Source organism: Pipistrellus hanaki (genome assembly GCF_964339955.1).
Source record: "Pipistrellus hanaki genome assembly, chromosome: 3".
Classification (NCBI taxonomy): Eukaryota; Metazoa; Chordata; class Mammalia; order Chiroptera; family Vespertilionidae; genus Pipistrellus; species Pipistrellus hanaki.
This window is the reverse complement of record NC_140505.1, coordinates 13,120,538-13,146,221: the sequence shown is the minus strand read 5'-3', so window position 1 is coordinate 13,146,221 and position 25,684 is coordinate 13,120,538. Positions and strand designations below refer to the sequence as shown.

Genomic DNA, 25,684 nt, shown 5'->3' with positions numbered 1-25,684 from the left:
GCTTTTTGCAGTGTTGATCAAAAAGCTTCAATATCTGCACTTCAGAATATTTTCTATCATAGAACCACACAAGAAAATATCAGTACCAGAAGACAAATCTTATCGATTTCCATAAAGAAAAGATCCAAAGTATTTTACTGACGGCCATGGCCCAATTTGGAGGGCACATACTAAAAGAGAAGAGTCTACACCCTGGCTGGTTTGGCTCAGTGAATACAGCGTCAGCCTGTAGACTGAAGGGTCCCAGGTTTGATTCCGGTCAAGGGCACATGTCTGGGTTGCAGGCTCGATCCCCAGTAGGGCATGTGTAGGAGGCAGCAGATCAATGATTCTCTCATCATTGATGTTTCTATCTTTCTCTCCTCCCTTCCTCTCTGAAATCAATAAAAATATTTTTTTAAAAAAAGAGTCTACAATCACAATTAATTTTTTTAGAAGTGAATATAAAATTTCTCAGTTTATAATTCGAAATAAAGGAACCCAAAAGTTGTACAGTAAAAACAGCATACAAAAATTGCAGTTTTGTTCTTTAGTGTCTAGTTAAAAGAAAATGAAAGGAGCCTGGCTGGGTGTGACTCAGTGCTGAGGGTTGACCTATGAACCAGGAAGTTATGGTCGATTCCTGGTCTGGTCAGGGCAAGTGCCTGGATTTCAGGCTTGACCTCCAGTAAGGAGCATGCAGGAGGCAGCCAATCAATGATTCTCATCACTGATGTTTCTCTCTCTCTTCCTCTCTGAAATATATATATTAAAGACAGAATTAAAGAAAATGAAAGGAAAAGACTATGAAAGAAGTTTAGAGACTCAAATGACTGGTCAAAGAGGGAAAGACATAGGTGAAGAAATTACAAGAAAGAAAGGTGTACAGAGCAAACAAAACTAGGACCAGCCTACCCAGCCCCAATCAGCCATGAAGTACTCTTAATAATAATGATCTGTTCCACTAAACCCCAAAGTTACCGCCAGGCTCTTCACTTTCCTGTGACTAACTAGACTCTGCAAGTCAATATTTTCATTAATTGAGAATGTGTCCCCTAAATTACCTTCCTACCCTTTTCCAATTTCAGGACACAACGCCCCATCTTCCAAACCTCTAATTGGCTAACCCCCCTGCCAATCCTGGCCATTTGTCTCCTGCCTTCCTCCTACACTGCCTGGATACCTGAGGGCTGCTGTTCCCAGCAACCACTGTTAGCAGCTCGGCCTCTCCATTCCAGATTCCGCTGCCTGATGTTACTGTAAGAAACCCCTCCCCCACTTAAATGCTGCTTAAGTGAGTCAATAATTCCCAGTAGAACATCTGGAAGTTACCCAATGAACTTTTAAAAAATTCTATTTAGGACAGAGGAAGCTGACCAGTATTTTTTGAAATATGCCTTTGGTTAATTATATGGGTTGAACTAAAGGAGGGATCCGGCTTGCCACGAGAAGGTTTCTCCTGTTTTCAGGGGTGGTGGTTTGTAATTTGATTGTGTTTTTATGAGAAGAAACTTACTGTGAGAGTTCAGCAGTTTCTTCATCATATATTTTTTTTCTCTCAGACAGCTCATCAGGCAGATACTTCACTATTAATTCTTCCAACAGCTGTGTGACACAGAACCTCCTATCTGCTAGATACTAAAAGACAATATTATTTTACATTTCTCTTTTCCTACAGTATAAAACAGGCAAAACAATTTAGCTGATACAGTCAAGCCTTTATTACATATTTATACAATCAACCCGAATTAACCGAATCAGAGAGGGGAACCTTACAATGGATGATGCTAAACAGGCCACTGTCTGAGGATTTGCTCACGAGCCTAACACTGCATGGTGGCAGCGTGAGCCACACCCTACGTAAGGCCCGTGTCTAGCTCTGATCACAAATCCTTTAGCAGTTGTCAGCCCTGCCCTGCAACTCCCACACAGAAGGCCAATCTGCATCTGGCAGCTCATGCATACCTGAAACTAGCATTTTCACTGAAAAAACAAGAATAAGGTAAGGAATTTAAAAAAGTGATGCATTTTATTTTTTTAAAAAGCAAAAACTACACATACACCCTTTTGTGTTCCCTATTTCAGTAGCAGAGTTTACAGCAATTTTTTTTTCCTTTCAGATTCTCCTTCCCCTGTCACCTTACTATACTCAGACCTCGTCAAGTGATTGCTTTTCCCAGATGAGCCCTGTATGTAGAAAGGGGACATTTTACACTCCTCACACCCTGAGCAACCGCCTCTCATGCATTTGGTGTCATTGTTCCAACTGCTAGAAGCAATCTCTTATACTCTTGCCTGTGAAAAGCCCATCGATCTTTTACGGTCTGGCTCTAATTTTACCCTTTTCATAAACTCTTAATTATTTTTCTGTCTCCCAAAAAACATATAAAAGGCAGTTAGCACACCCTGCACTGTACAACACAGACAGGAATACATCACATCTCAGTAACTAAACTAAACACTGCACAGGGGAAGGGACCAGGTCAGAGTGTACACACAGAACTTTGTGCAAAGCAAATGCCCAGTACAAATTTATTTAATAAAAATAGTGAGGAAAAACTCTTAGGAGACCACGAGAACATAAGATAAAGAGAGGTCATCCTTTAATCTGTAGACCCAGTAACAATAAAGGTTTTGTCATTATCCAATAAAAAAATAAGTGCCCAGCTGGCATGGCTCCATGCTTGAATGTCAACCTATGAAGCAGGAAGTCGCAGTTCGATTCCCGGTCAGGGCACACGCCGGGTTGTGGGCTCGATCCCTAGTGTGGGTTGCGCAAGAGGAAGCTGATCAATGATTCTCTCATCATTGATGTTTCTCTCCCTCTCCCTTCCTCTCTGAAATCATTAATATAAAAATATATATATATTTTATAAAAAAAGAAATATATATTTTTTTAATAGAGTGGGAAATATGAGAATTTAGGAGATGGATAGTAGTGGTTTTCAAATCTTAGCATGAATCAGGGCTTGTTAAAATGCAGACTGCTGTGTCCCACCCGAGTTTCTGATTTAGTGGCTCTCAAGTGCGGTCTAGGTAACAGGATGCTGCTGGTCAGGGAGCACACTTTGAGAACCACTAAAGAGTGGTACTCTTGAGCAGATAATGTAGATACAGATTAATCAAATTATAGACATTATAAAGGCAATGTTATTACAATTTTTCTATTAAACTAATAAAGATGTTATAAAATTTAATATGCAGGTATTAAATTTGGGAAGATATGGCCTCTCTTACATTCCTGATAGGAATCTAAATTTGTACAATACATTTCTAGGGACCTACGAAATTTGGCACTTGGTTTTAAGAGTCTTTTAAAAACAAGACATTTAAGCTAGTAATTTACCTAAGGAAAGAGTCAAAGACATACACATGGTATATAAAAAAAGAGAAAACAAAACAATTCACAAATCCAGCAATAGGGAAATATCAAGTCAATGTATTATTATACTGCTATAAAATATATTCAAATTAAAAAAACGAGCAAAATAAAATCACAAGTAGGAAAGACACATAACTGTAGAGCATATCAATTTAATTCTTTAAAATATATATTTAGCTTATGCAAATTACTTTATACAGGTATTTTCAAAGTCAGGACACAAGATAAAGTTATTTTTAAATAGTATGCTAATTATATTTTTAAAATGTGTATTTTCTTTCAAACACCAGTTTTTTAAGGTGAGGTATCTCTAAATTTAGAGCTGCATACCTAATTATTAATCTAAAATAAAGCTTAATAAATATATTAGAGCCCTGGCCAATGTGGCTCAATGGGTAGGAGCACTGTCCCATACACAGAGAGGTAGCAGGATCTATTCCCAGTCAAGTCATATACCCAGGTTGCAGGCTCAATCCCAGGTCAGGGCACATGAGGAGGCAACCAATTGATGTTTCTCTCTCTTCCTCTCTCTCCCTACCTCCCTCCTTTCCTTGCTCTAAAATCCGTAAAAATGTAAAATAAAATTATATTAGAGAGTACTAAAAACTCTGGGAACACAGGAAAGCATATTTAGAATACTTCACCTGAAAACAGTATTTATTAAACATGCAATTAACAAATTCTTTAGGAATACGTTTATATCTAGTTTCTTGACTTTGTGAATGTTCTGTACGTGGTTTTGTTTTTTACATATCAGCTTGCTCTAAAAGACACATGTCAAACATAATGCACATATATTATGGTACCTACACAGGGCTGTATTATGTATACAGGAAATAGCTATGTATGTTAGCAAAATGGTTTTATCAATTTCTTATTCATACCTGGAAGATACTTTTTCTTTAAACAACCTGTTGACTACCAGAGACAGGATTGCTCTCCCCTGATCAACCTACCAGCGCAGCCGGAGGCAGAATCCCAAGGACTGGCCTCACTCAGAGTCCCCAGCTGCCTTTCACAACTGACAGGGTGCTGTTCTTCCCCCTGGGATCTGCTGCTTTCCTCTCACAGGCACTGGCACTGACCCCGGACTCTACAGGAGCGCTGTGGACCCCGTGACCCCGGACTCTACAGGAGCGCTGTGGACGCCGTGACCCCGGACTCTACAGGAGCGCTGTGGACGCCGTGACCCCGGACTCTATAGGAGCGCTGTGGACGCTCTGACCCGGACTCTACAGGAGCGCTGTGGACGCCGTGACCCGGACTCTACAGGAGCGCTGTGGACGCCGTGACCCGGACTCTATAGGAGCGCTGTGGACGCTCTGACCCCGGACTCTATAGGAGCGCTGTGGACGCTCTGACCCCGGACTCTACAGGAGCGCTGTGGACGCTCTGACCCGGACTCTATAGGAGCGCTGTGGACGCTCTGACCCCGGACTCTATAGGAGCGCTGTGGACGCCGTGACCCCGGACTCTATAGGAGCGCTGTGGACGCCGTGACCCGGACTCTACAGGAGCGCTGTGGACGCCGTGACCCCGGACTCTACAGGAGCGCTGTGGACGCCGTGACCCGGACTCTATAGGAGCGCTGTGGACGCTCTGACCCCGGACTCTATAGGAGCGCTGTGGACGCTCTGACCCCGGACTCTATAGGAGCGCTGTGGACCCCGTGACCCGGACTCTATAGGAGCGCTGTGGACCCCGTGACCCGGACTCTATAGGAGCGCTGTGGACGCTCTGACCCCGGACTCTACAGGAGCGCTGTGGACGCCGTGACCCGGACTCTATAGGAGCGCTGTGGACGCCGTGACCCGGACTCTATAGGAGCGCTGTGGACGCCGTGACCCCGGACTCTACAGGAGCGCTGTGGACGCCGTGACCCGGACTCTACAGGAGCGCTGTGGACGCCGTGACCCGGACTCTACAGGAGCGCTGTGGACGCCGTGACCCGGACTCTATAGGAGCGCTGTGGACGCCGTGACCCCGGACTCTACAGGAGCGCTGTGGACGCCGTGACCCGGACTCTATAGGAGCGCTGTGGACGCCGTGACCCGGACTCTATAGGAGCGCTGTGGACGCCGTGACCCGGACTCTATAGGAGCGCTGTGGACGCCGTGACCCCGGACTCTATAGGAGCGCTGTGGACCCCGTGACCCCGGACTCTATAGGAGCGCTGTGGACCCCGTGACCCGGACTCTACAGGAGCGCTGTGGACGCCGTGACCCCGGACTCTATAGGAGCGCTGTGGACGCCGTGACCCGGACTCTACAGGAGCGCTGTGGACGCCGTGACCCCGGACTCTATAGGAGCGCTGTGGACGCCGTGACCCCGGACTCTATAGGAGCGCTGTGGACGCCGTGACCCGGACTCTATAGGAGCGCTGTGGACCCCGTGACCCGGACTCTATAGGAGCGCTGTGGACGCCGTGACCCCGGACTCTATAGGAGCGCTGTGGACGCCGTGACCCGGACTCTATAGGAGCGCTGTGGACGCCGTGACCCCGGACTCTATAGGAGCGCTGTGGACGCCGTGACCCCGGACTCTATAGGAGCGCTGTGGACGCCGTGACCCCGGACTCTATAGGAGCGCTGTGGACGCCGTGACCCCGGACTCTATAGGAGCGCTGTGGACGCCGTGACCCGGACTCTATAGGAGCGCTGTGGACGCCGTGACCCGGACTCTATAGGAGCGCTGTGGACGCCGTGACCCCGGACTCTATAGGAGCGCTGTGGACGCCGTGACCCCGGACTCTATAGGAGCGCTGTGGACGCCGTGACCCCGGACTCTATAGGAGCGCTGTGGACGCCGTGACCCGGACTCTATAGGAGCGCTGTGGACGCCGTGACCCCGGACTCTACAGGAGCGCTGTGGACGCTCTGACCCCGGACTCTATAGGAGCGCTGTGGACCCCGTGACCCCGGACTCTATAGGAGCGCTGTGGACGCCGTGACCCGGACTCTATAGGAGCGCTGTGGACGCTCTGACCCCGGACTCTATAGGAGCGCTGTGGACCCCGTGACCCGGACTCTATAGGAGCGCTGTGGACGCCGTGACCCCGGACTCTACAGGAGCGCTGTGGACGCTGTGCCTCCCCTCCTTCCCAGCCGACCGCTTTCTAGAGCTGTCCTGTCCAACATGGCAGCCGCCAGTCCATGTGCCTACTTACATGGCTTAAAAATACAATTCCTCAGGCACATTAACTACACTTCAGGTGCTTAATATTCACATGTGGCTAGTAGCAACATGTTGGATAGCACAGAAATAGAACATTTCCATCAGTGTACAAAGTCTAGTGAACAGAGCTGTTCCAGATGTTAATGGGACTGAAATAGGCCAGAAATCCAGCCTATTCTTAGGGGTTTCCCCAATATTGTCATCATTAATATTGAACCAATTCCTGACCTGGTATGTGGCCATATACTCGCTTTGCTAAAAACATTTCAGTACCAAAGGGTTGGTCTCCAGGTCCTCTCTGCTTTCCCTACCCTCTCTAACCTCACTTTCTCCAACACTCTCATGTGGTACGGAGGCATCATCCTTTGCAGTCACTCAGCATATATAATATAATTCATTCTGAACATCATAATCACTATTTCTCTGGCTGACCAGAAATAAAACCATGTTGCCAAACTTGAGACCAATAAACAGATAAAATGTTTACCTCTTTTAAGCTTTCTTTGCAAAGGGGACAATATGGTGTATGATCTAAACAACGCTCAAGACAATTCTTACAGAATGAGTGTCCACAAGGGGTTGTTACTGGCTCGAAAAACAACCTGAAATCAACCAAAATGCATGAAGTACATATTAGTTTTCACATTAAACTGTTTATTAGAAAAAAATGGACAAACTATTAATAGAACCATAACACTAATCCCTATTTAGAGAAGGAGGAAGGAGGGTCTGATGGGTAGAAGAGGAGGAAGGGGGCAGTGGTTAATGCAATTACACAAAATGCTCCTGGAGAATTTTTTCAAGTTCTCTATCAAAACCTGCCAACCTCCCAGAGCCGAACCAGCACTATAACAACCACTCGCCCCATGTGGTGCCGAGCACTTGAAATGTGGCCAGTCCAAACGAAGATGCATCATAAATGTAAAATACATACCAGATTTTCAAGACTTAATGTAAAATAGATAATTCATAACCACTAAATAGCCTTCGTATAGATTCTTATTTTCTTATCTCTTTGAAATTCATTTTCTTAATAAGCTTATAAAAGGCATACTCTGTAAAATTCATTAAAAGGAATAATCCAATAACTATTACAGTTAACTACTAAAGAAATATTGGGCTTAATACCAAAGGCAAGACTCAGATAACATGGGAAAACTAATTTTACTTACAGTATGATTTCCTGGAAGTATTATTAGATATGTAATAATTGTCTGGACTAATCCCCCACCTCAGAAAGGAAGAAGCCTAGGCTCCGATTAGAGACTTGCTTGGGAATACAGCCAGTTACACCAGCCTGTGGGGCCGATTCCAGGTCTCCTGACTCTGGGGGCCCTGTTCCTCTGACGCCACACAGCTCATGTAAGTGGAAAATGTTCTTTCCAAACCATCGGTCTTTTAGAATTCTAAGCACTCCACATAATGAAAATCCTTATCCAGTGTTCTTTAATGAGTCAGACTCACACAGTACAGAATTAGAATCCTTACCCAAATATAAAATCACGGGTATTTCTATGTTTTAACAGTAATATTTTATGTTTTTACAGTATTTCTATGTTTTAACGTACAACCTTTATAGAACTTCACAATTTTCCAGGAACTTTTTATGTTTAAGTCATTTGATTCTTATAACACTGTGAGAGAGGCTAGGCAAACACTTTCTAAATAAGGAAACCAGAGGTTCATATATTGAATTTATTTGTCCAAAGTATGAAAGGTCAAGCTCGGAGTGAAATTAGCACATTTAGTCCACTTACATTATCTATAATTACGGAGTAGGTTATCTTTATCTACTCTGTATTTTATTTACATTAATATAAAATATTCATCTTGTAAAAAAATTTTACATACCTCATGCAGAGAGAACACTCAAAATCTGAGACGTCTATTAATTCCTCTGGGATGTCGCCATAAGTTAATGAAAAGGTACAGACCTCATTGGGCGTTTCTATTTAAACAAAGAAAGGACAGGGTTGTTTTGGTGAGGAAGTTTAAAGGTTATTCTAAATAAACAAAAGTTTTATAGGAGTGCAGTGAAAGGTTTACCTCCTTGCTTTTTAAGCTTACTTCTTCCATCTTCATTAACAATCACGTCCTGTTCGGAGAGAGACAGCTTTCTTTTCAGGAGAGCACCTTTTTCTTGAACAGAGAGCAAAGGTTCTGAGGACACTCGTTTTAAGCAATCCTCTCGGGCTGGCATCTCTGTGGAATTTATAGCCTGTGCTGACCGAGCACGGTTTAAGCTTCCTTTGACAGGCTCTGCCAAGGCCTCAGATATTTCTTCATTCTGCAAAAATACAATAACAAGGCTATCTGTATTTCTTCACTATCCTTTACTGCTCTCACCAAGAATCAAACCAAAATGAAATTTCAGTAATTTATAATGTCCATTTTAACTGTTCATTTAACAGCACCAACTTTTTAAAATACTATATGTTTTTCTTTATTGATTTCAGAGAGGAAAGAAGAAGGAGAGAGAGAAGGAAACATCAATGATAAGAGAAAAATCATTGATCAGCTGCATACCCCCTTACTGGGAATCAAGCCCATGACCTGGGCATGTGCCCTGACTGGGAATCGAACCATGACTCCTGCCTGGTCGATGGGTCCATGTCCCACCACTGAGCCACACCCTGGCCAGTCCAACAGCACCAACTTTTAATTCTAAGACCCTGGCAAGTAAATTATTTTTGCCAGTACTTATATAGCCCTAGACATCCAGCTAACCTATATTATAATGAGGCTTAAGCAGTTATGCTAATATAATTGTTCCTACTCTGAGAAAACTAAAATAAATACAATATTCCCCATTTTCCAAGAGACTAAAATGTTTCTAACATAATAGAATCAACACCATTAAGATGTCCATACTACCCAAAGCAATCTACAGATTCAATGCAATCCCCATTAAAATACCAACAGCAAACTTCAAAGATCTAGAACAAACTCTACAAAAATTCATCCGAAACCGATTTGGCTCAGTGGATAGAGCGTCGACCTGCGGACTGAAAGGTCCCAGGTTCTATTCCAGTCAAGGGCATGTACCTGGGTTGCGGGCACATCCCCAGTAGGGGGAGTGCAGGAGGCAGCTGATCGATGACTCTCTCATTGAAGTTTCTAACTCTGTATCTCTCTCCCTTCCTCTCTGTAAAAAATCAATAAAATATATTTTTTTTAAAAATTCATCCAGAATAAAAAAGAAGAAAAAAAAAAGATGGGAATAGCCATAGCAATCCTGAAAAAGAAGAACAAAGTTGGAGGGATCACAATATCAGATATCAAGCTATATTACCAAGCCATGGTTCTCAAAACTGCCTGGTACTGGTACAAGAACAGACATATAGACCAATGGAACAGAACAGAGAACCCAGAAATGGACCCAAACCATTATGCTCAATTAATATTTGCAAAGGAGGCAAGACCATAAAATGGAGTCAAGACAATCTCTTCAATAAATGGTGTTGGGAAATTTGGTCAGATACATGAAAAAAAAATGAAACTAGACCACCAACTTACACCATACACTAGGGGTGTCAAACTCAATCAGAGAAGGGGCCAAAATATAAAATCCAGCCTAAATCGCGGGCCGAATGGTTTACTGAACAGTCATAAACTGACAATGTCATAAACTGACAGTGGAATGCAGTGATGACAGCGCAGTGCGGGCCACATTGCAAGGCCTGGCGGGCCTTGTGTTTGACACATGTGCCATACACAAAAACAAATTCAAAATGGCTTAAGGACTTAAATGTAAGATGGGAAACCATAAAAATCCTACAAGACTCCAAAATATCAGACATACACTGTAGCAATAACTTTACCAACACAGCTCCTAGGGCAATGGAGACTCAAGAGATAATAAGCAAATGGGACTACATCAAAATGAAAAGCTTCTACACAGCAAAAGAAACCATCAACAAAAGAACAAGAAAGCCCACTGCATGGGAGAACATATTTGCCAATGATATCACTGATAAGGGTTTAATCTCCGATATTTACAGGGAACTCATATAACTTAACAAAAGGAAGATAAACAACCCAACCAAAAAATGGGCAACAGACCTAAATAGATACTTTTCGAAAGAAGACAGAAGAAAGGCCAAGAGACATAAGAAAACATGTTCAAAGTCACTAATCATCCAAGAGATGCAAATCAAAACAACACCTCACACCTGTCAGAATGGCTATCGTCAACAAATCAACAAATGACAAGTACTGGCGAGGATGCGGAGAAAAAGGGACACTCCCTTGTTCACTGCTGGTGGGAATGCAGACTGGTGCAGCCACTGTGGAGAGCAGTATGGAGTTTCCTCAAAAGTTAAAAATGGAACATCCATTTGACCCAGTAATCCCACTTCTAGGAATATATCCCAAGAAACTAGAAACACCAATCAGAAAGGATATATGCACTCTTATGTTCATAGCAGCACAATCTACAATAGCTAAGATTTGGAAGCAATCTAAGTGCCCATCAGCAAATGAGTGGATTAAAAAACTGTGGTACATCTACACAATAGAATAGAATACTACACCACTCTAAAAAAGAAGGAACTTTTACCATTTGCAACAGCATGGATGGAACTAGAGAGCATTATGCTAAGTGAAATAAGCCAGTTGGAGAAAAATAAATATCACATGATCTCATTCATATGTGGGACATAATGATTAACATAATTTGATGAACAAGAATAGATCCAGAGACAAATGGCAGGGGAGGGTGGGTGGGTTAGAGAGCAACCAAAGGACTTGTCTGCATGCATATTAGCATAACCAATGGACACAGACACTGGGGCGGTGGGGGCTTGCCCAGGGTGGGAATAGCTAGGGGAGAGGAGGTCAAGCAGGTCAAGCGGGGAGGAAAGGGACATATGTAAAACTTTAGACAATAAATAAATAAATAATTTAAAAATTTTCTAACATTCAGGTGACCTAAAATTGTGACTAATGAACAAGTCTTTTCACATAAAAGTTTTTAGTGTGAAATAAATTTTTATAGACAAAAATCCTACCAAGACAACATTAAATAGCTTAAAAGTACCTAAACAGATTCTAGTATTGAAAGGAGGGAAGTGCAGATCTTAAACTGTAAAGAGGCAGATACACTAAACCCATGTGATCTTTTCTCACTCTACCTGCACGGGGCTAAGCTCACTGGCAGAGTGAAACTCTTCCATTACTGACGGAAAACCAAAAGGTTTGTTCTTAGTACATGGCAATGAACTCCAGGAAGAATCCTTCAGGCCTTCTTTTAAGTTTTCAGGTGATAATAAATCAAATAAAATCTGTAAGAGAAATATTAAAAAAGTAATAAAAATAGAAAATATTCAGATAGGATAATTTAATACAAAGTTATCCAATATTTAAGAATTTTGAGAAAATTTGTAGCAGACATTTTTTAATGAGCAGGAAAAGAACAGATTAAGTAATAAGCAAAAATAACAAATATTTTTAAAAGTCTTACAAATCCAAAGTGTGCCTCAATGGGGAAAGAATCATCTCAAAGAAATGGCTCAAAAGGAAGACATGGGTGTGGTTCACCTGGACACCTGAGGAGGGACTCAAGGTGAAGGCTGACTTTTTAGTGTAAGAACTGAAAAAAGAGGAGCTCTTACGTAGGAAATATTTACCTCTGGAGATCAGCAAAGATCAAAAAGCTCACAGTTTACCCCTGATGTATATTTTAAGGCTGGGCTTGAAGTGTTTATGTTAACTAAAGAACTTAGACCTGTAACTACAGAACTCTTAAAACTTCATGTACTTACACTGAATTTTGCTTCTTGCTGAACAACTAACCCGCTTGGACAGTCACCATGCCAGCTTTCGGTTGGAAGCACTAAACAGCAGCTGCCCCATAACAGCTGGGAGTCACAGCTGCAGTGTCAAAATATCTGGGCACTTCTATCAGGAGTAGATGCAAAACTCTCAAAGAAACAGGGTAGGTCAAGACAGGAGAAGAACCAGGTTCAAGGAAATGAGAGGGATTCAAATTTTTTTGTTTGTCAAATAAGCTCTATTTATGTGTTCAGTAGAGCATTTCCTAAAGTCTAAATTTAAAGGTTTGGGTTTTTGTTTTTTGGGGTTTTTTTAGCTGTGTTAGCTCTCAAATACACAAAAATCAGAATTTTTCATGATCATTACAATGTAAATAAGAGGAAATATATACAATGTAAATATAAGTGTGTATATCTGGTAGGTGCTCAAGCAATACCCCATTTAATAAACATTTAAAAATCTGTACATTTCACATTTCCTTTGATTTAAAAACATGTAGTGAAAACACAACTACCCTAGAACCAGCCACTCCACTCCTATTTGGTTACCAACGAAATGTAAAATTTATGTCCACAAAATGACTGGAACAAGAATGTTCATGGCAGCAACTGGAAATAATCTAAATGAAAATCACTATTCACTGTGAACACCATTCCATTGTTCATACAATGGAATACCTTGTGAACAATAAAAACTCTTAAATTACCGGATGTATTTCAAAAATACTATGTTGGGAGGCGGGGGAAAAAGTCAGACATAAAAGAGTTCTCTATGATTCTGTGTATATGAAGTTCTAGAACAGGCAAAACTACTCTCATGGTGATAGAAATCTGAACAGTAGTTGCCTCTGGGAATCTACTGGAAAGGAGACAAGGCAATTTTCTAGGGTGAAGAAGGTATCTATATTGTGAATGGGGTGCTGTTACATGAGTTTATAATTTCTCAAAACTCATGGATGTAATTTATACCACAATTTTACAAGCTTATTGGGGAAAAACAAATATTTCAAAGCATCTGTTATTTTGCATTCACTTGACCTTATTAACCAACAAAGAAATATTTACAGATATATAAGGATATCTGACAGCATGGAAAATACAAATTATAAGCCCTTACAGCAATCTCACCAGGAAGAAAGGCTAACAAATAGAGATTTGTCGTAAAATACACAACAGTAAACACAAGACTCTGCCAGGGTGCTTCTTAAACTATGTCCCAGTTCAGAGATTCTAACTCCAAAGGTCTGTGTAGGGCCCAGGAATCTTTATGTTTACTATGCACCCAAGATTCCGACAAAAAAAAAACCATTCTCTAAGAAACACAGCAAAGTAATTAAATAACGTAGCATGTTTTTAGGATATTAAGGAAAGAATCATGACTGGGCATTGAAATTGTATTAGAGTTGATTTCCCCAAAAAATGTTCAATGACTTGTCTTTCCAAATGCTCTGTGGATAACTCTGACAACAGATGAATGCCACTGTCATGCTAGTATTGCGAAACCCCTGCGTTTTGAAGAAACCTCTTTAACTTGGTTTAACCCAATGTTTCCTAAAATCATTTGATCAGAGAACCCCCTTCCCTTTTTCTTTTAATTAACACCTACTACAATAATACAGCACAGAACAAACTTTCAAAGTGGAAGATGGACTGCTCAGAAAAATCAGGAAACAATTTGACTAGAGCAATACCATTGGCACCCGTGGAGAGTAAGCGAAGTTTAGACCTGAAATGAAAGGCAAAAGGCAGGCCAATAAAAATTCCTGAGCAGAAACATCACGACAACAATGTTTAATTAAGGATAACTCGTCTGGCTCGGATTAAAAAGACTATTAAGGAACATCTAAATTTAACTAAGTAAAAATAATGCATTTAAATATCTCTGAATGAAATACTCTTATTTCAGTAAGAATCTAATTCACTACGTATATGAACCTGAAAAACCACCTATCCAATTGCTACTAAATTTGACTTACAGATTCCTTATGTTCTTCTACCAGTTTTCTAATTAGGGTTTTTAAAAGAACGATGTCTTAGCCCTGCCTTCAACTATAAAGTTGGGGAACCGATTACCTTTTTCACTTCCAGCTTGGCGGGCGCGAAGTCTTCCTCGAGGGCCAAGCACTGCAGGAACAGCTGTAAGGCGTCGCCTAGAAAGCCAGCATCCTGGAGCACTTTTCCTTTCCTGAAGTAGACCTTCAATAGAGCACAGAGGCAGTACTTTTATTTGTAGAATTGTGTTGTTTTTAAAAAATCAATATCAAGTAAAGGTGTGCTCAGAAATGCTCATTTTGAACTCTGAGTGAGTCTGAGTCACAGTGCCCCAGAGAGGCACTTAGAGAGGAACTGAGGCCAAGAAAATGACTTCAAATCACCTTTCTAATTGTATCACTCCAGTTTTAAGTCCAAGGGTTCTTTCTTTTTTTAAAGTTGTCCATACAGATCATTTTCCCTCTTATTCTTAATATATACGTGCCTTGTTCTAACCCAGTGGTCGGCAAACTCATTAGTCAACAGAGCCAAATATCAACAGTACAACGACTGAAATTTCTTTTGAGAGCAAAGTTTTTTAAACTTAAACTTCTTCTAACACCACTTCTTCAAAATAGACTTGCCCAGGCCAAGGTATTTTGTGGAAGAGCTGCATGTGGCTTGTGAGCCGCAGTTTGCCAACCATGGTACTAACCCATCATGCCAGCATGGAATTCTGCTTAATTTTTGTTTTTAATTTATAATTTTTGGAGCATCCTTACTATCCTGTCTTCTAAGGCACAGTTTTGAATGGAGGAAAAAGTCACAAGAGTAACTTCTAGCTTAAAAAACACATATTAGAGCCCTAACTGGTTTGGCTCAGTGAATAGATTGAAAGGTCCCAGGTTCAATTCCGGTCAAAGGCATGTACCTTGTTGCGGGCACATCCCCAGTAGGAGGTGTGCAAGAGGCAGCTGATCAATGTTTCTCTCTCATCGATGTTTCTAACTCTCTTTCCCTCTCCCCTTTTCTCTGTAAAAAATCAATAAAATATATTTTTTAAAAAAGAAAGAACACATATGGGAGATGGACTGATGTGCCTTGGCAACTTGATAAAAAGGACAAATGGTAAACTGATAGTATACGTGCTGCCAAGTCTTTTTAAACCATGGAAAGGCCAGCTCCTTGGCCCCCTAACCATCTGGTTTCCATCATCAGGCCCCAATCAATTCTCCAGCCTCAAGGGCCTCTTCTCTTTCCATTAACAAACCCCATGCACCAATGGCCGGTTTGTATCCATCTTCACAACATGGCCAATAGTAACTGAGGAAATTCTGTATACTAGAGTCTCTTTTTCCCTGTGTCTTGAATTCAGTTGTTCTTTAGCTAGGAAACGGATCTCTTACAAGTTACAAATCTATCAGATGATTGTTATCCAAAGTACTGACCTTAGATTTTGAGAACTTTCTATATTTAAGATTCAACCACACCATCCTGCTAAAACATATAACCATAACTGAATGCATGTTCCTTACAGTTGAGATTTTAAAATGTATGCAAAATGTAAAACAGTCATTTTACCTCGGGCCAATTTGGCAGCTGAAAGAGCACTGCATTCAGATCCTCTATGGCTGCTTTGAACTCTCCGAGACCAGCATAGGACTCAGCGCGGTAAATTTTTAAAATCAAGTTGCTGGGCTCTGAAATAAATATGTTATAAAAGTTGATTGCTTTTAAAAGATTATTGTACAATCCACAAAAATACATCATACTAGATTTAATAACCGCTCTCGTGGTTCCAGTCGATAACCACCAAACCAAAGGTTGTGAACCCAGCACACTACAGGTGCAACCTACTTACATGCTAAATTTTATCTAGAAGTCCTATGAAATCACTATGTAGGCTATTTTAGTGGAGGAAATTACGGTTCTTAAAAACACTGGAAATGTTTTTAGAATATGAATAATCAACTCTAAGAAAAGAAATGTGTGTTTTTTAAATAGGGCATGCTATATAGATTTAAAAGACATCTTGGATATTTAGAAGATTTGCCTTTTTATGGTAAATTGTAATTATTTTACACCCTAGTTTCTGAATCCTTATTTACAAACAACTGTATGTGTCACTACTGCACAGAGAATTTCCACAATAACAAAGAGTGACCAAAGCTCTATCTCATGAGGTCTATAACAGTCCCGATTTGGGAGAAAATGGGTGATGATTAAGAGATCAAAATTTTAATCCCTGCCATTAGCAAGAATGGTATTGAGCCATCCCCAAATAGATTTAATTTCAAATATTCCTGAGGGGAAAAACTTTGTTGCTTTTTTTTTACTTCACTGTTCTTTATGTCTCTATAGGAGAAACCAAATTAGTATCTAATGGCAATCGGAATTTCAGACACTTGGCTGGTTCACCCAATACAATACTCAGTGACTACAGGTATATAGATGATGACAGAAGTCTAGCCCAGCCAGTGTGGCTCAGTGGTTGAGTGTCATCCTATGAGCCAGGAAGGGGTTCAATCCTGGTCAGGGCACATGCCAGGGTTGTGGGCTCGATCCCCAGTGGGGGACATGCAGGAAGGGGCTGATCAATGATTCTCTCATCATTGAAGTTTCTCTCTCACTCTCCCTTCCTCTCTAAAGTCAATAAAAACATTTTTTAAAATATATTTTTATTGACTTAAGGGAGAGGGAGAGAGAGAAACATCAATGATGAGAATCACTGAATACTGCCTCCTACATTCCCCTTATTGGGGATGGAGCCTGAAACCCAGGCATGTGTCCTTGACCAGAATCGAACCCAGGACCCTTTAGTCTGCAGGCCAATGCTCTATTCACTGAGCCAAATCAGCTAGGGCAAAACATATTTTTTAAATAAACTATCAGAAAACTAATAGCTCCATGTTTACTCATTTATTACAGATAACTCTCGACTGAACAATTAGGCCTTTTCAATGGCTGGTGATGGAGAAGTGGAATGACACTGTTCCCTCAAATATATGCCAATGAGAAACCTTAAAGAACACAACTTATATTTCATGAAAATATTTCTTACTTCCTCAATAAAAGACACCTAGGGCATCTTGTCTTTTGTTTCTTACAGCAATGCAAATGGAAATCACTCTGAACAAAAGCACAAAGAATGATAGCTCCCTGTGATTAACCAATCAAGAATGAAAAGTTCTAGCACAAAGCTAGCCCCAGGAAGTGTTCAAAAGATTGTACTTTAGCCCTGTCTTTTGAGGAGCTTATTATCAAATTAGAAAAAACTGACTTTGTTGTGAAACAGCGTCATGTAATCCTGATTTGACAAGCACAGCTGGAGCTCAGAACGTGGAGAGCAGCTGGCGCCAACACAGTGCAAGAGTGAGTAGTAAATACATCAGACCAGAGCTGGAGAGAGGCCAGGCCAGGCCAGGACGTGCAATCCTCCGCCCACAGCCCACCGCGAGGTGCTTCCAGCGCATCCTGGGCCCGCCTCCGCTCCGCACCAGAGGGACTTCACTGTGGCAACAAGAAGAGCCCGTTCCGCTCCTGGATCCCTTACTGGGATTTTTTAAAATGTCCCAGTTTTTTCTCTTCTACAGCGAGTCCCCATCGCCTCATACTTAATGCATATTCAGAATGGTGATTATCACACCCTTTCGTCAATGCCTTCACTGCTCTGCTGTCACCAGTACGGCACTGGAGGAAGTGCCTGAGAAGACTGTCTTTGAGAAAACCCTGTCAACCTATCAAATTGTCCACTCTGACCAAAGCAAAAGCAAGCCTGTCCCCTCTTCCCTCAGCACAAAACACTCAGACTGTGAAACTAAGAAAGGACAAGAGGGCCGGATATTAAAGCTCCTGCTTCCCAACTCTTCATAGGTAATGTCTGTATTGGGAACTTTAAGTATTGGTAGATGGTTATATTGGGTGAATCTATTAGGGGGAAAATATCAGCTGAGTTCAAATTCAATACTTTTTGAGATCAGGACCACCTCTTCTTAATTCTAAAAGAAAGAGCCAAATGCACTTGAGGCCCTTGACCAGCCAAAGCATATAATACATACTAAATACTTAGACCAGGGCACACTATAGCACCAGGCAAGTGTCCTATTATTTTTAAAATATATTTTGATTTTTTTACAGAGAGGAAGAGAGAGGGATAAAGAGCTAGAAACATCGATGAGAGAAAAAAAATCGACCAGCTGCCTCCTGCACACCCACTACTGGAGATGTGCCAGCAACCAAGGTACATGCCCTTGACGGGAATTGAACCCGGGACCTTTCAATCCACAGGCCGACACTCTATCCACTGAGCCAAACAGGTTTCAGCACAGCACAAGTGTCCTATTATGATTGTATTCCTTCACTGTATGTGCGTAGCATTAGTTTTAAAATCTATTTTTGTGCTTTCTCCATCATTTCCTGACTTTATATCGTCAAGTTCTGGCTTTCCTAAAATATTTACAAAAATAGAAGTTCATTAAAATGGGCCCACAATTCATGCTCTCATTTTCTCTTGTCCTAGACCCAGTAATATTGAAGTCATAGGGCAAATAATAAAAAAAAAAAAGCTGAAATGAAATTCTGCTATATACCTGTTCCTGGGCTGAGGACAGAGGTCTCCTGTCATGATTCCCTATCTTTTTCCAATCGTAGGATTATATGTGATTACGAATATGTCGTTTCCTTGGCTCATTTTCAAAAAACAAACTTTTTCCCGAATTATGTTACTGTTTATTTATAAAATTTGAAAAATATAAAAATTAAGAATTAAAAATATTTTTCCCACCACAAAGAAATAACCAGTATTGGCACAGAACCTGTACTTTTTCTGTGTGTGTGTGGATTACATTTTTATGTAGTTTTACAAAATATACCACATATACTGTTTAAAGCCTGCTTTTTTGTCAATGTAATTAAGTCAACATAATTTATAATGGTTGCAAAGTAGTCTACTATATACATAATCTAGAAAATTCCCTGCTCTTCAATTTTTTACTTCCAATTTTTGCTAATATAAAAGTAGTAGCATAAACATCTATCTACATGACTTTTTATATACCCACTTATTCCCTTAGTTACTTTTATAAAGCTGGATGACTGTAGAAAGTTACGTAGATATACAGAATTTCCAATATATCTTAACCCTCCTTTTATAGTTTAAAAAGGTTACTTAGGTTACACTTCCACAAACTGTTTTTGGTTCCTAGAAAAATACAAATTAAAAACAGCATTATTTTAACATGCATTTCTTCAGTGAGTTTGACCTTTAAAACAACATATTTATTGGCTATTTAGACTGCATGTGTAAGTGTAAAAATTCCGTTCATATTCTTTTTCTTATTCTTCCGAGTGTCTTTTATTTCTCTGACTTATATATTGAGCTATTTCACAAAGTTTAATGGCAAACCAAAATAAACATTTCTTTTACTTTATCAAGTTCAATATGGAGTACTTGGTTATCACAGTTAAACTAAAAGACATCAATTGACAACTTATTAGTGAATGATTAATAAAGTCCAAGAATAGCAGTTTGGCATATTAAGATTATAACCACTGGACTCAGAAGATCTGTGTTCTGATCCATTCTGGAAGCTTGTAGGATCCCTTCTAGAAGTTTACCTCACTCCCGGAACCTCAGTCTCCTCACCTATAGATTGCTGGTGATACCTCCAACTTAAGACTGGTATGAGGACTAAACAAGAGAATAGAGTGTTCGGACCAAAGAGTCCTGGGTTCAATCCCAGTCAAGGGCACATACCTCGGTTGCAGGCTCCTGCAGGAGGCAACCAATCAATGTGTTTCTCTCACATCAATATTTCTGTTTTTCTCTATTCCACTGTCTCTAAAAATCAATGGAAAAATAGCCTCATATGAGGATTAAAAAACAACAGTTAAGACACTGTCCAGCACACAAGTGCTCAATAAATAGTGGTTGTTAGTATTACAAAATATTTAAAAAGTTGATAGAAAAATGAGATTAGCTCTTGATACAATGTTTCAAGCCTTTTGTAAAGTTGTAACATGCATAAATTTATTAATTAAATTCAAATCTTGCACTGGCCCGTGTTCTCAGTGGTTAGGCATCGGCCCAACCACTGAAGGGTCTCAGGTTTGATTCCCGGTCAAGGGCACGTGCCTGGGTGCAGGTTCAATCTCAGGGCCAGGCCAGTGCTGATGTACTCTCACACATTAAGGCTTCTCTCTCTTCCCCTTCCCCCAGCCTTTCTCCTCCCTTCCACTCACTCAGAAAAGCACTGGAGAAAGAAAAAACACCCTTGGGTGAGGATTAACAAAACACACAAAAGAACAAAAACTCAAATATCTTCACATTACCCTCCTTGATTAAGATATTAAAACCCTTTACATTTTCTTTAAATGCATTCAGATAATTTGTCTCATCTCCGTTACCTAAAGCCTTTCAATATATTTTATTGATGTAGGCTAAAATATTACCACTAATTAATCTAATCAGGTTTTAACCCTCTCTCAGGTAATCTATCAATGTGGTAGAGAAAAGAACAAGACCTGACATCACAAGATTTAGATTTCAGTTTAAGTTAAATCATCTTATAGCTGTAGCACAACTTTTACATTTGTAAAAATACTGTATTTTAATTGTTTTCTGGGCATTTACTCTGTCAAGCATCATTCAAAGTGCTTTTGTTTTGTCTCAATTCTCACAACAGACCTAGGAGGGTGTAGGAGTCTATCAATGAGGTAGATACTATCCTCACTTTTCAGATAAGGGAATCAAAACAGGGTGGTGAGACCACAGGCCCAAGGTCAGAGGTAAGTGAATTCACAGCTAGACAGTCAGCTCCCAGCATCCACAGCTTTAACCACCAGCCCACATGGTACCATAATTGAGGTACCATAATTTCCTTCTGAGGACAACAGTACTCTACAAGATTCTTTGTGAAGATCAGATACTGTAAAGAATCTAAAAATACTTTAGTAGTCAAGGACTATATAAACAGAAACTATATTAAAAGACAAAAACTTCTTTCTCCAAGTATTTTAAAATAAAGTGTTCTGCCCTTTACTATTATTATTTAAACAATTCAAACTGTAAATTGTACTGTTCTGTTCCCTTCTTTAGAGGGGAGAGGGACATAAGCAGGGAGGAGGCAAATCTGTAAAAATTCATTAAAATTAAAAGGAAGACAAACAGCAAAATGTCATCATTTCAATAGATTCAAGTGTAAAGATTCAATGCAGACAAGACTTTTTATATAATATAATAGTCTTGAATACTGAGAAGACAGACATTATGAAACATCTGAGAGTTAATATCAAAAGATCAATGGATTAAGTGTTATCTAAATATATTTCAATTCAACAGAAACTTGTGTAATCTCAATGGGAAACTTCTGATTTTGGCAAAGGTTTTCAAGCTTTCCTTTCTTGTTGATAGATAAATTTCAATGTGTGGGCTAACTGTAGACTAGATTATTTTTATTCTATTTACTTCATTATAAGAAGTACATTAAGAAATTATAGTGGTTCTTTTTCATTATGACTGTATCTTTAGTACAGTACAATTATATAAATACAATCCAAATGCATATCTAGCTAACTAGCCAACTCAGAAAAATTAAAGCCTAACTATACAAATAGATTTATAACTCTAAATATTTTCATTTGTGCGCATAAACTGTTAAACACATATTTTTATCACTAAAAATTCAAAGGATAAAAAAAGGTTATTCTCCTTAGTTTCATTCAGACATATTTTCAATTGATGATTTTTGAAAGACCTAAAAATGAGGGGAAAATAGGCTAATAAAGTGAAAGTCGGGAAACTTGGATTCTAGTCACAAAAAAGTATTGATAGGATTAAATAGTTGAATAGGCAAAATTTCCATGTGCAATCTATGTAAATTGGAAAAAAAGAGCAGATCTTTCAGAGTCTATTTCAGTTAAAGAAAAAATTACCTTAGGCCATAGCTGGGTAGCTTAATTAGAGCATACACCAAGTTGCAATATAGTATACACCAAGTTGCAAGTTCAAATCTCCAGTCAACATAGAAGAATCAGCCAATCAATGCATAAATAAGCGGAACAAAGCAATGTTTCCCTCTACCTTTCTCTTTCTCTAAAATCAATAAACTTCTTAAAATGCCCTCAGTTCAAGGTTAATTAAAAGATTACTGCCCTTAATTAAAAGATTACTGGTCACAGTACATTAAGCTAGACCTTAATTAGTAAAGGTCTCCGAGTTCTTCCATGGATTAGGGCCTAAATTCTTATGAAACACCTCATATAAGAGGTCAAATCACAAGACCATAATAGTGAATAGAATGACAATAAGTTTCATCCATTATTTTATGCTAGTGACAAAAACTCCTTAGAAATGTATATTAAACATTTTCATTAGATGAGCTATAATCTAAGATGAGTCCTGGCCCCACATTTAGAACTGGAGGACAGTGTTGTTGCCTCTACAACCAGTTAGCTGCTGTTTGTGGGTTGTGGACAAGTCATTTCACTGCCCTAGCTTCTGCTTGTTTTAAAAATCAGGACGGCGGCCTAGACCGTCTGAATTTTCCCCCTCTTACTTTAATCATCCAGAGAGGTCGAGTTGTCTGCATCAGAATTTTGAATACCAAACAGTTCTCTTGCTTTGGGTCTGCCATTCTGTTCTATTTATAACTGCTTACTCCCCATAAAAAATAAAAAAAAGTGGAAGTTTATGAAAATGTACCAGGTTTGTGCTTTGAACTCCAAATGTACGAAATAACTTTATATAGTGTTACTAGTTCAAAAGGACAAAGCACTTGGGACAAAGCACTTGAACTAGTGTTACTAGTTCAAAAGGACAAAGCACTTGGGTAATACCAAAATACTCTCAATGGCAGTTCATAAATTTACCTATTACCTAACATCAGCTTCTATTTTAGACGTCTATTTTCTTGGGGATTATCTCCCCCCCCCCCCCAACCCTACATCCCACGTATTATTTCACGCAAATACACACGCTAAGCTTGAAATAGGCTTATTTAATACAAGGTTTAACAATGACACGCTTGGCATTTGGGGCCTGATTGTGTGGGCGGCTGTCCTGTGCACTGCGGGGTGTTTAGCAGCATCCCTAGCTAGATGCATCAACACTGATCCCCTAAGGGGCGGCAACTAAAAATGTCTCCGGATAAGGTCGGGGGGAGGAGAGAGGGGAACCCGTGTAAACTCTCCCCGGTGGAGAACCACCGATTCACCGGAACCCCTCTACACTGCCCACGGGTAAGTCAGGCAGTGTCCCCGTCCACAGCCTAAAACCACCTTAAGAAACATGCTGACCTGGGTGGGGAGGCGGAGGAGAAACAGACAAAAGCCCCAGAGGCCATTCCCCGCAGCCGATCGGGAGCCGGGAAGCCGGCGGGAGCCTCCTGACAAAGAACTCCAGGAAACCAGCGCTCCGTCTGGGCCCTCAACTAGGTGCGCCCCGGAGCGTTTGAGAAACAAGTACGATCTGAAACCGGGCGGGTGGACACCACCAACGGCAACCAGTCCCGCGGGCGTGCTCGGGTCCCCCGGTCCCAACCCGACACCCCGGGGCGGCGGGACCCCCGCGCGGACCCGCGGACCCCGGGCCGGTGCGGGCGCCCGGCCCCGCCACGCCCACCGGACGTCACCCGTTACACAACGCCTCCCCGGCTTATGCAATCCCGCCTCCCGCGGCTCCCCATCGCCCCGCTGACTTTTGGGGGAGCCCGAGGGAAACCCTGCCCGGCCGGCCTCCGCTTCGGGGGGGAGATAACCTCCCCGCTCCGGCCGCCGTCTCCCCGCGCCGGGTCCCGCGGGGCCGGGCGGCCGGTTCCCGGAAAGAGCGCGGCGGCAGGAAGAGAAAGGGCCGCCCCCGCGCCCCGGCCGCCGGGCCCCGGCCCCGGCCCCGGCCCCCGCCCCGGCCCCGCTCCTCCCGGGGCGCCCCAACGCCGGGCCGCGGCCAAGGGAACCCCGCGCCCGCGCGCCCCTCCCCGCGCCGCGTCACAGGCGGCGGCGAGGGCGATCCCCATTGTGACCGAAGCACCGCCGGGCGCCGCCCCCTCCCGCACCGCGGGGACCCCGCCACCCGCCACCGGGGGAGTCGGGCGGCCTCGCGGGGGGCGCGGACGAGCTCCCGGGAGCCCGCCCGTTGGGGAGGGGGGCGGGGAGGAGGCAGGAGGGTGCGGTCCGCCGGGCCCGGCATCCCCGCGCGCTCACCTACCTGCTCGCAGCGCCTCGCCGGCGGCGGCCAGGGCCTCGCGGTGGCGCCCCTGGTGCAGCAGCTCCGCGAGCCGGCCGGCCGCCCGCGCCCGCGCCTGCAGGCTCGGGAACCACTTCTCCGCCAGGTGGCTGAGGACCACGCTGGTCCTGAAGCCCGCGGCGGCGATGGCGGCGGCCGGCGGCGGCGGGCGCGGCGGGGAGGCGCCCTCAGCATCCGCGGCGGCGGCGGGCGGCAGGCTGGCCCGGCACAGGCGGCAGCGCGCGCGCAGCCCCCTCCGCAGGCAGCGGCGGCAGTAGCTGTGGCCGCAGGGCACCGTCACCGGCTCGCTCAGAAAGCCCCGGCAGCCCGGGCAGCTCAGCAGCCCGCCCGCGTCCGCGCCCGCGCCCGCGCCCGCCGCCCGCGCCGCGCCGCCCCAGCCCAGCCCGCGGCGGAGCCGGTACTTGAGCGCCAGGCAGTCCACCAGCATGCCCAGCAGCTCGGGCCGCACCGGGGCCCCGCGCCGCAGCGCCGCCGCGTACGCCTCCAGCGCTCCCTGCAGGTGGCCGCCCAGCGCCAGCAGCTCGCCGCGGCGCAGCAGCAGCTCCCAGCGCTCCGACTCGGCGGCGGCCGCGCGCTCCAGCCGGTCCCCGCCGTCGTCGCCGCCGCCGCCGCCGCCCACTTCCCAGAAGCGGCCCCGGCTCCGCGGCCGGGGCGCCGGCTCCCGGCTGCCTCTCGAGGAGCTCGTCGCCACGGCCGGGAAAGACATGGCCCGCCGCCGCCGCCGCTGCTGCCGCCGCCAACTGCCGCCACCGTCCCGGAGCCTGCGGGGCGCGCGGCTCCGCACGCGGCCGGCGAGCAGGGGGGCGTGGCGCGCGGACTCGGCGGGCGGCGCGCGCCCGGGAAGCCCCAGGGGCGGGGCCTGCGGGCGGGGCGGGGCCTGTGGAGGGAGGGGAGGGGCCTGCGGGCGGGGAGGGGCGGGGCCGGCGCTGACAGCGCGCCCGGGACTCCCCCTCACCTCCCCGGGCCGGGTCCCCGGGGGCCGGCCGGCTGGCCCCGCCCCTCCCGCAGCCCCTCCTGGCGGAGCGGGCGAGGTCAGATGATGGCCCAGCCCGGATCTCATTGGCTTCTCCCGACAGCGGGGCCTGGCTTGTAACTGAACAAAGCTCCGCGGAGCCCCGCTCTCCATCCCCTCCCCTCTCCGCCCCGTCGTGCGCATCCACACCCGCC

At 43.5% G+C, this 25,684-nt stretch overlaps 1 protein-coding gene across 2 annotated transcripts in view; it reads right to left on the bottom strand.

The window, feature by feature from the left end:
• LONRF1 (LON peptidase N-terminal domain and ring finger 1) overlaps positions 1-25,337 on the bottom strand; it is a 32,588-nt gene extending 7,251 nt beyond the window's left edge. Inside the window, exons 1-8 of one of the 2 annotated variants that reach the window (XM_084877034.1) lie at positions 24,479-25,337; positions 15,859-15,977; positions 14,380-14,502; positions 11,668-11,817; positions 8,582-8,822; positions 8,387-8,483; positions 7,023-7,137; positions 1,496-1,617 (exon numbers count right to left, since the gene is read on the bottom strand). In XM_084877034.1, coding sequence (XP_084733160.1) covers positions 1,496-1,617; positions 7,023-7,137; positions 8,387-8,483; positions 8,582-8,822; positions 11,668-11,817; positions 14,380-14,502; positions 15,859-15,977; positions 24,479-25,223 — 1,712 coding nt within the window. In that variant the 5' untranslated portion in view covers positions 25,224-25,337. The remainder of the gene's footprint in view (positions 1-1,495; positions 1,618-7,022; positions 7,138-8,386; positions 8,484-8,581; positions 8,823-11,667; positions 11,818-14,379; positions 14,503-15,858; positions 15,978-24,478) is intronic. The other variant, XM_084877035.1, reaches the window with a different exon arrangement.
• Between the last annotated feature and the right edge of the window lie 347 nt (positions 25,338-25,684).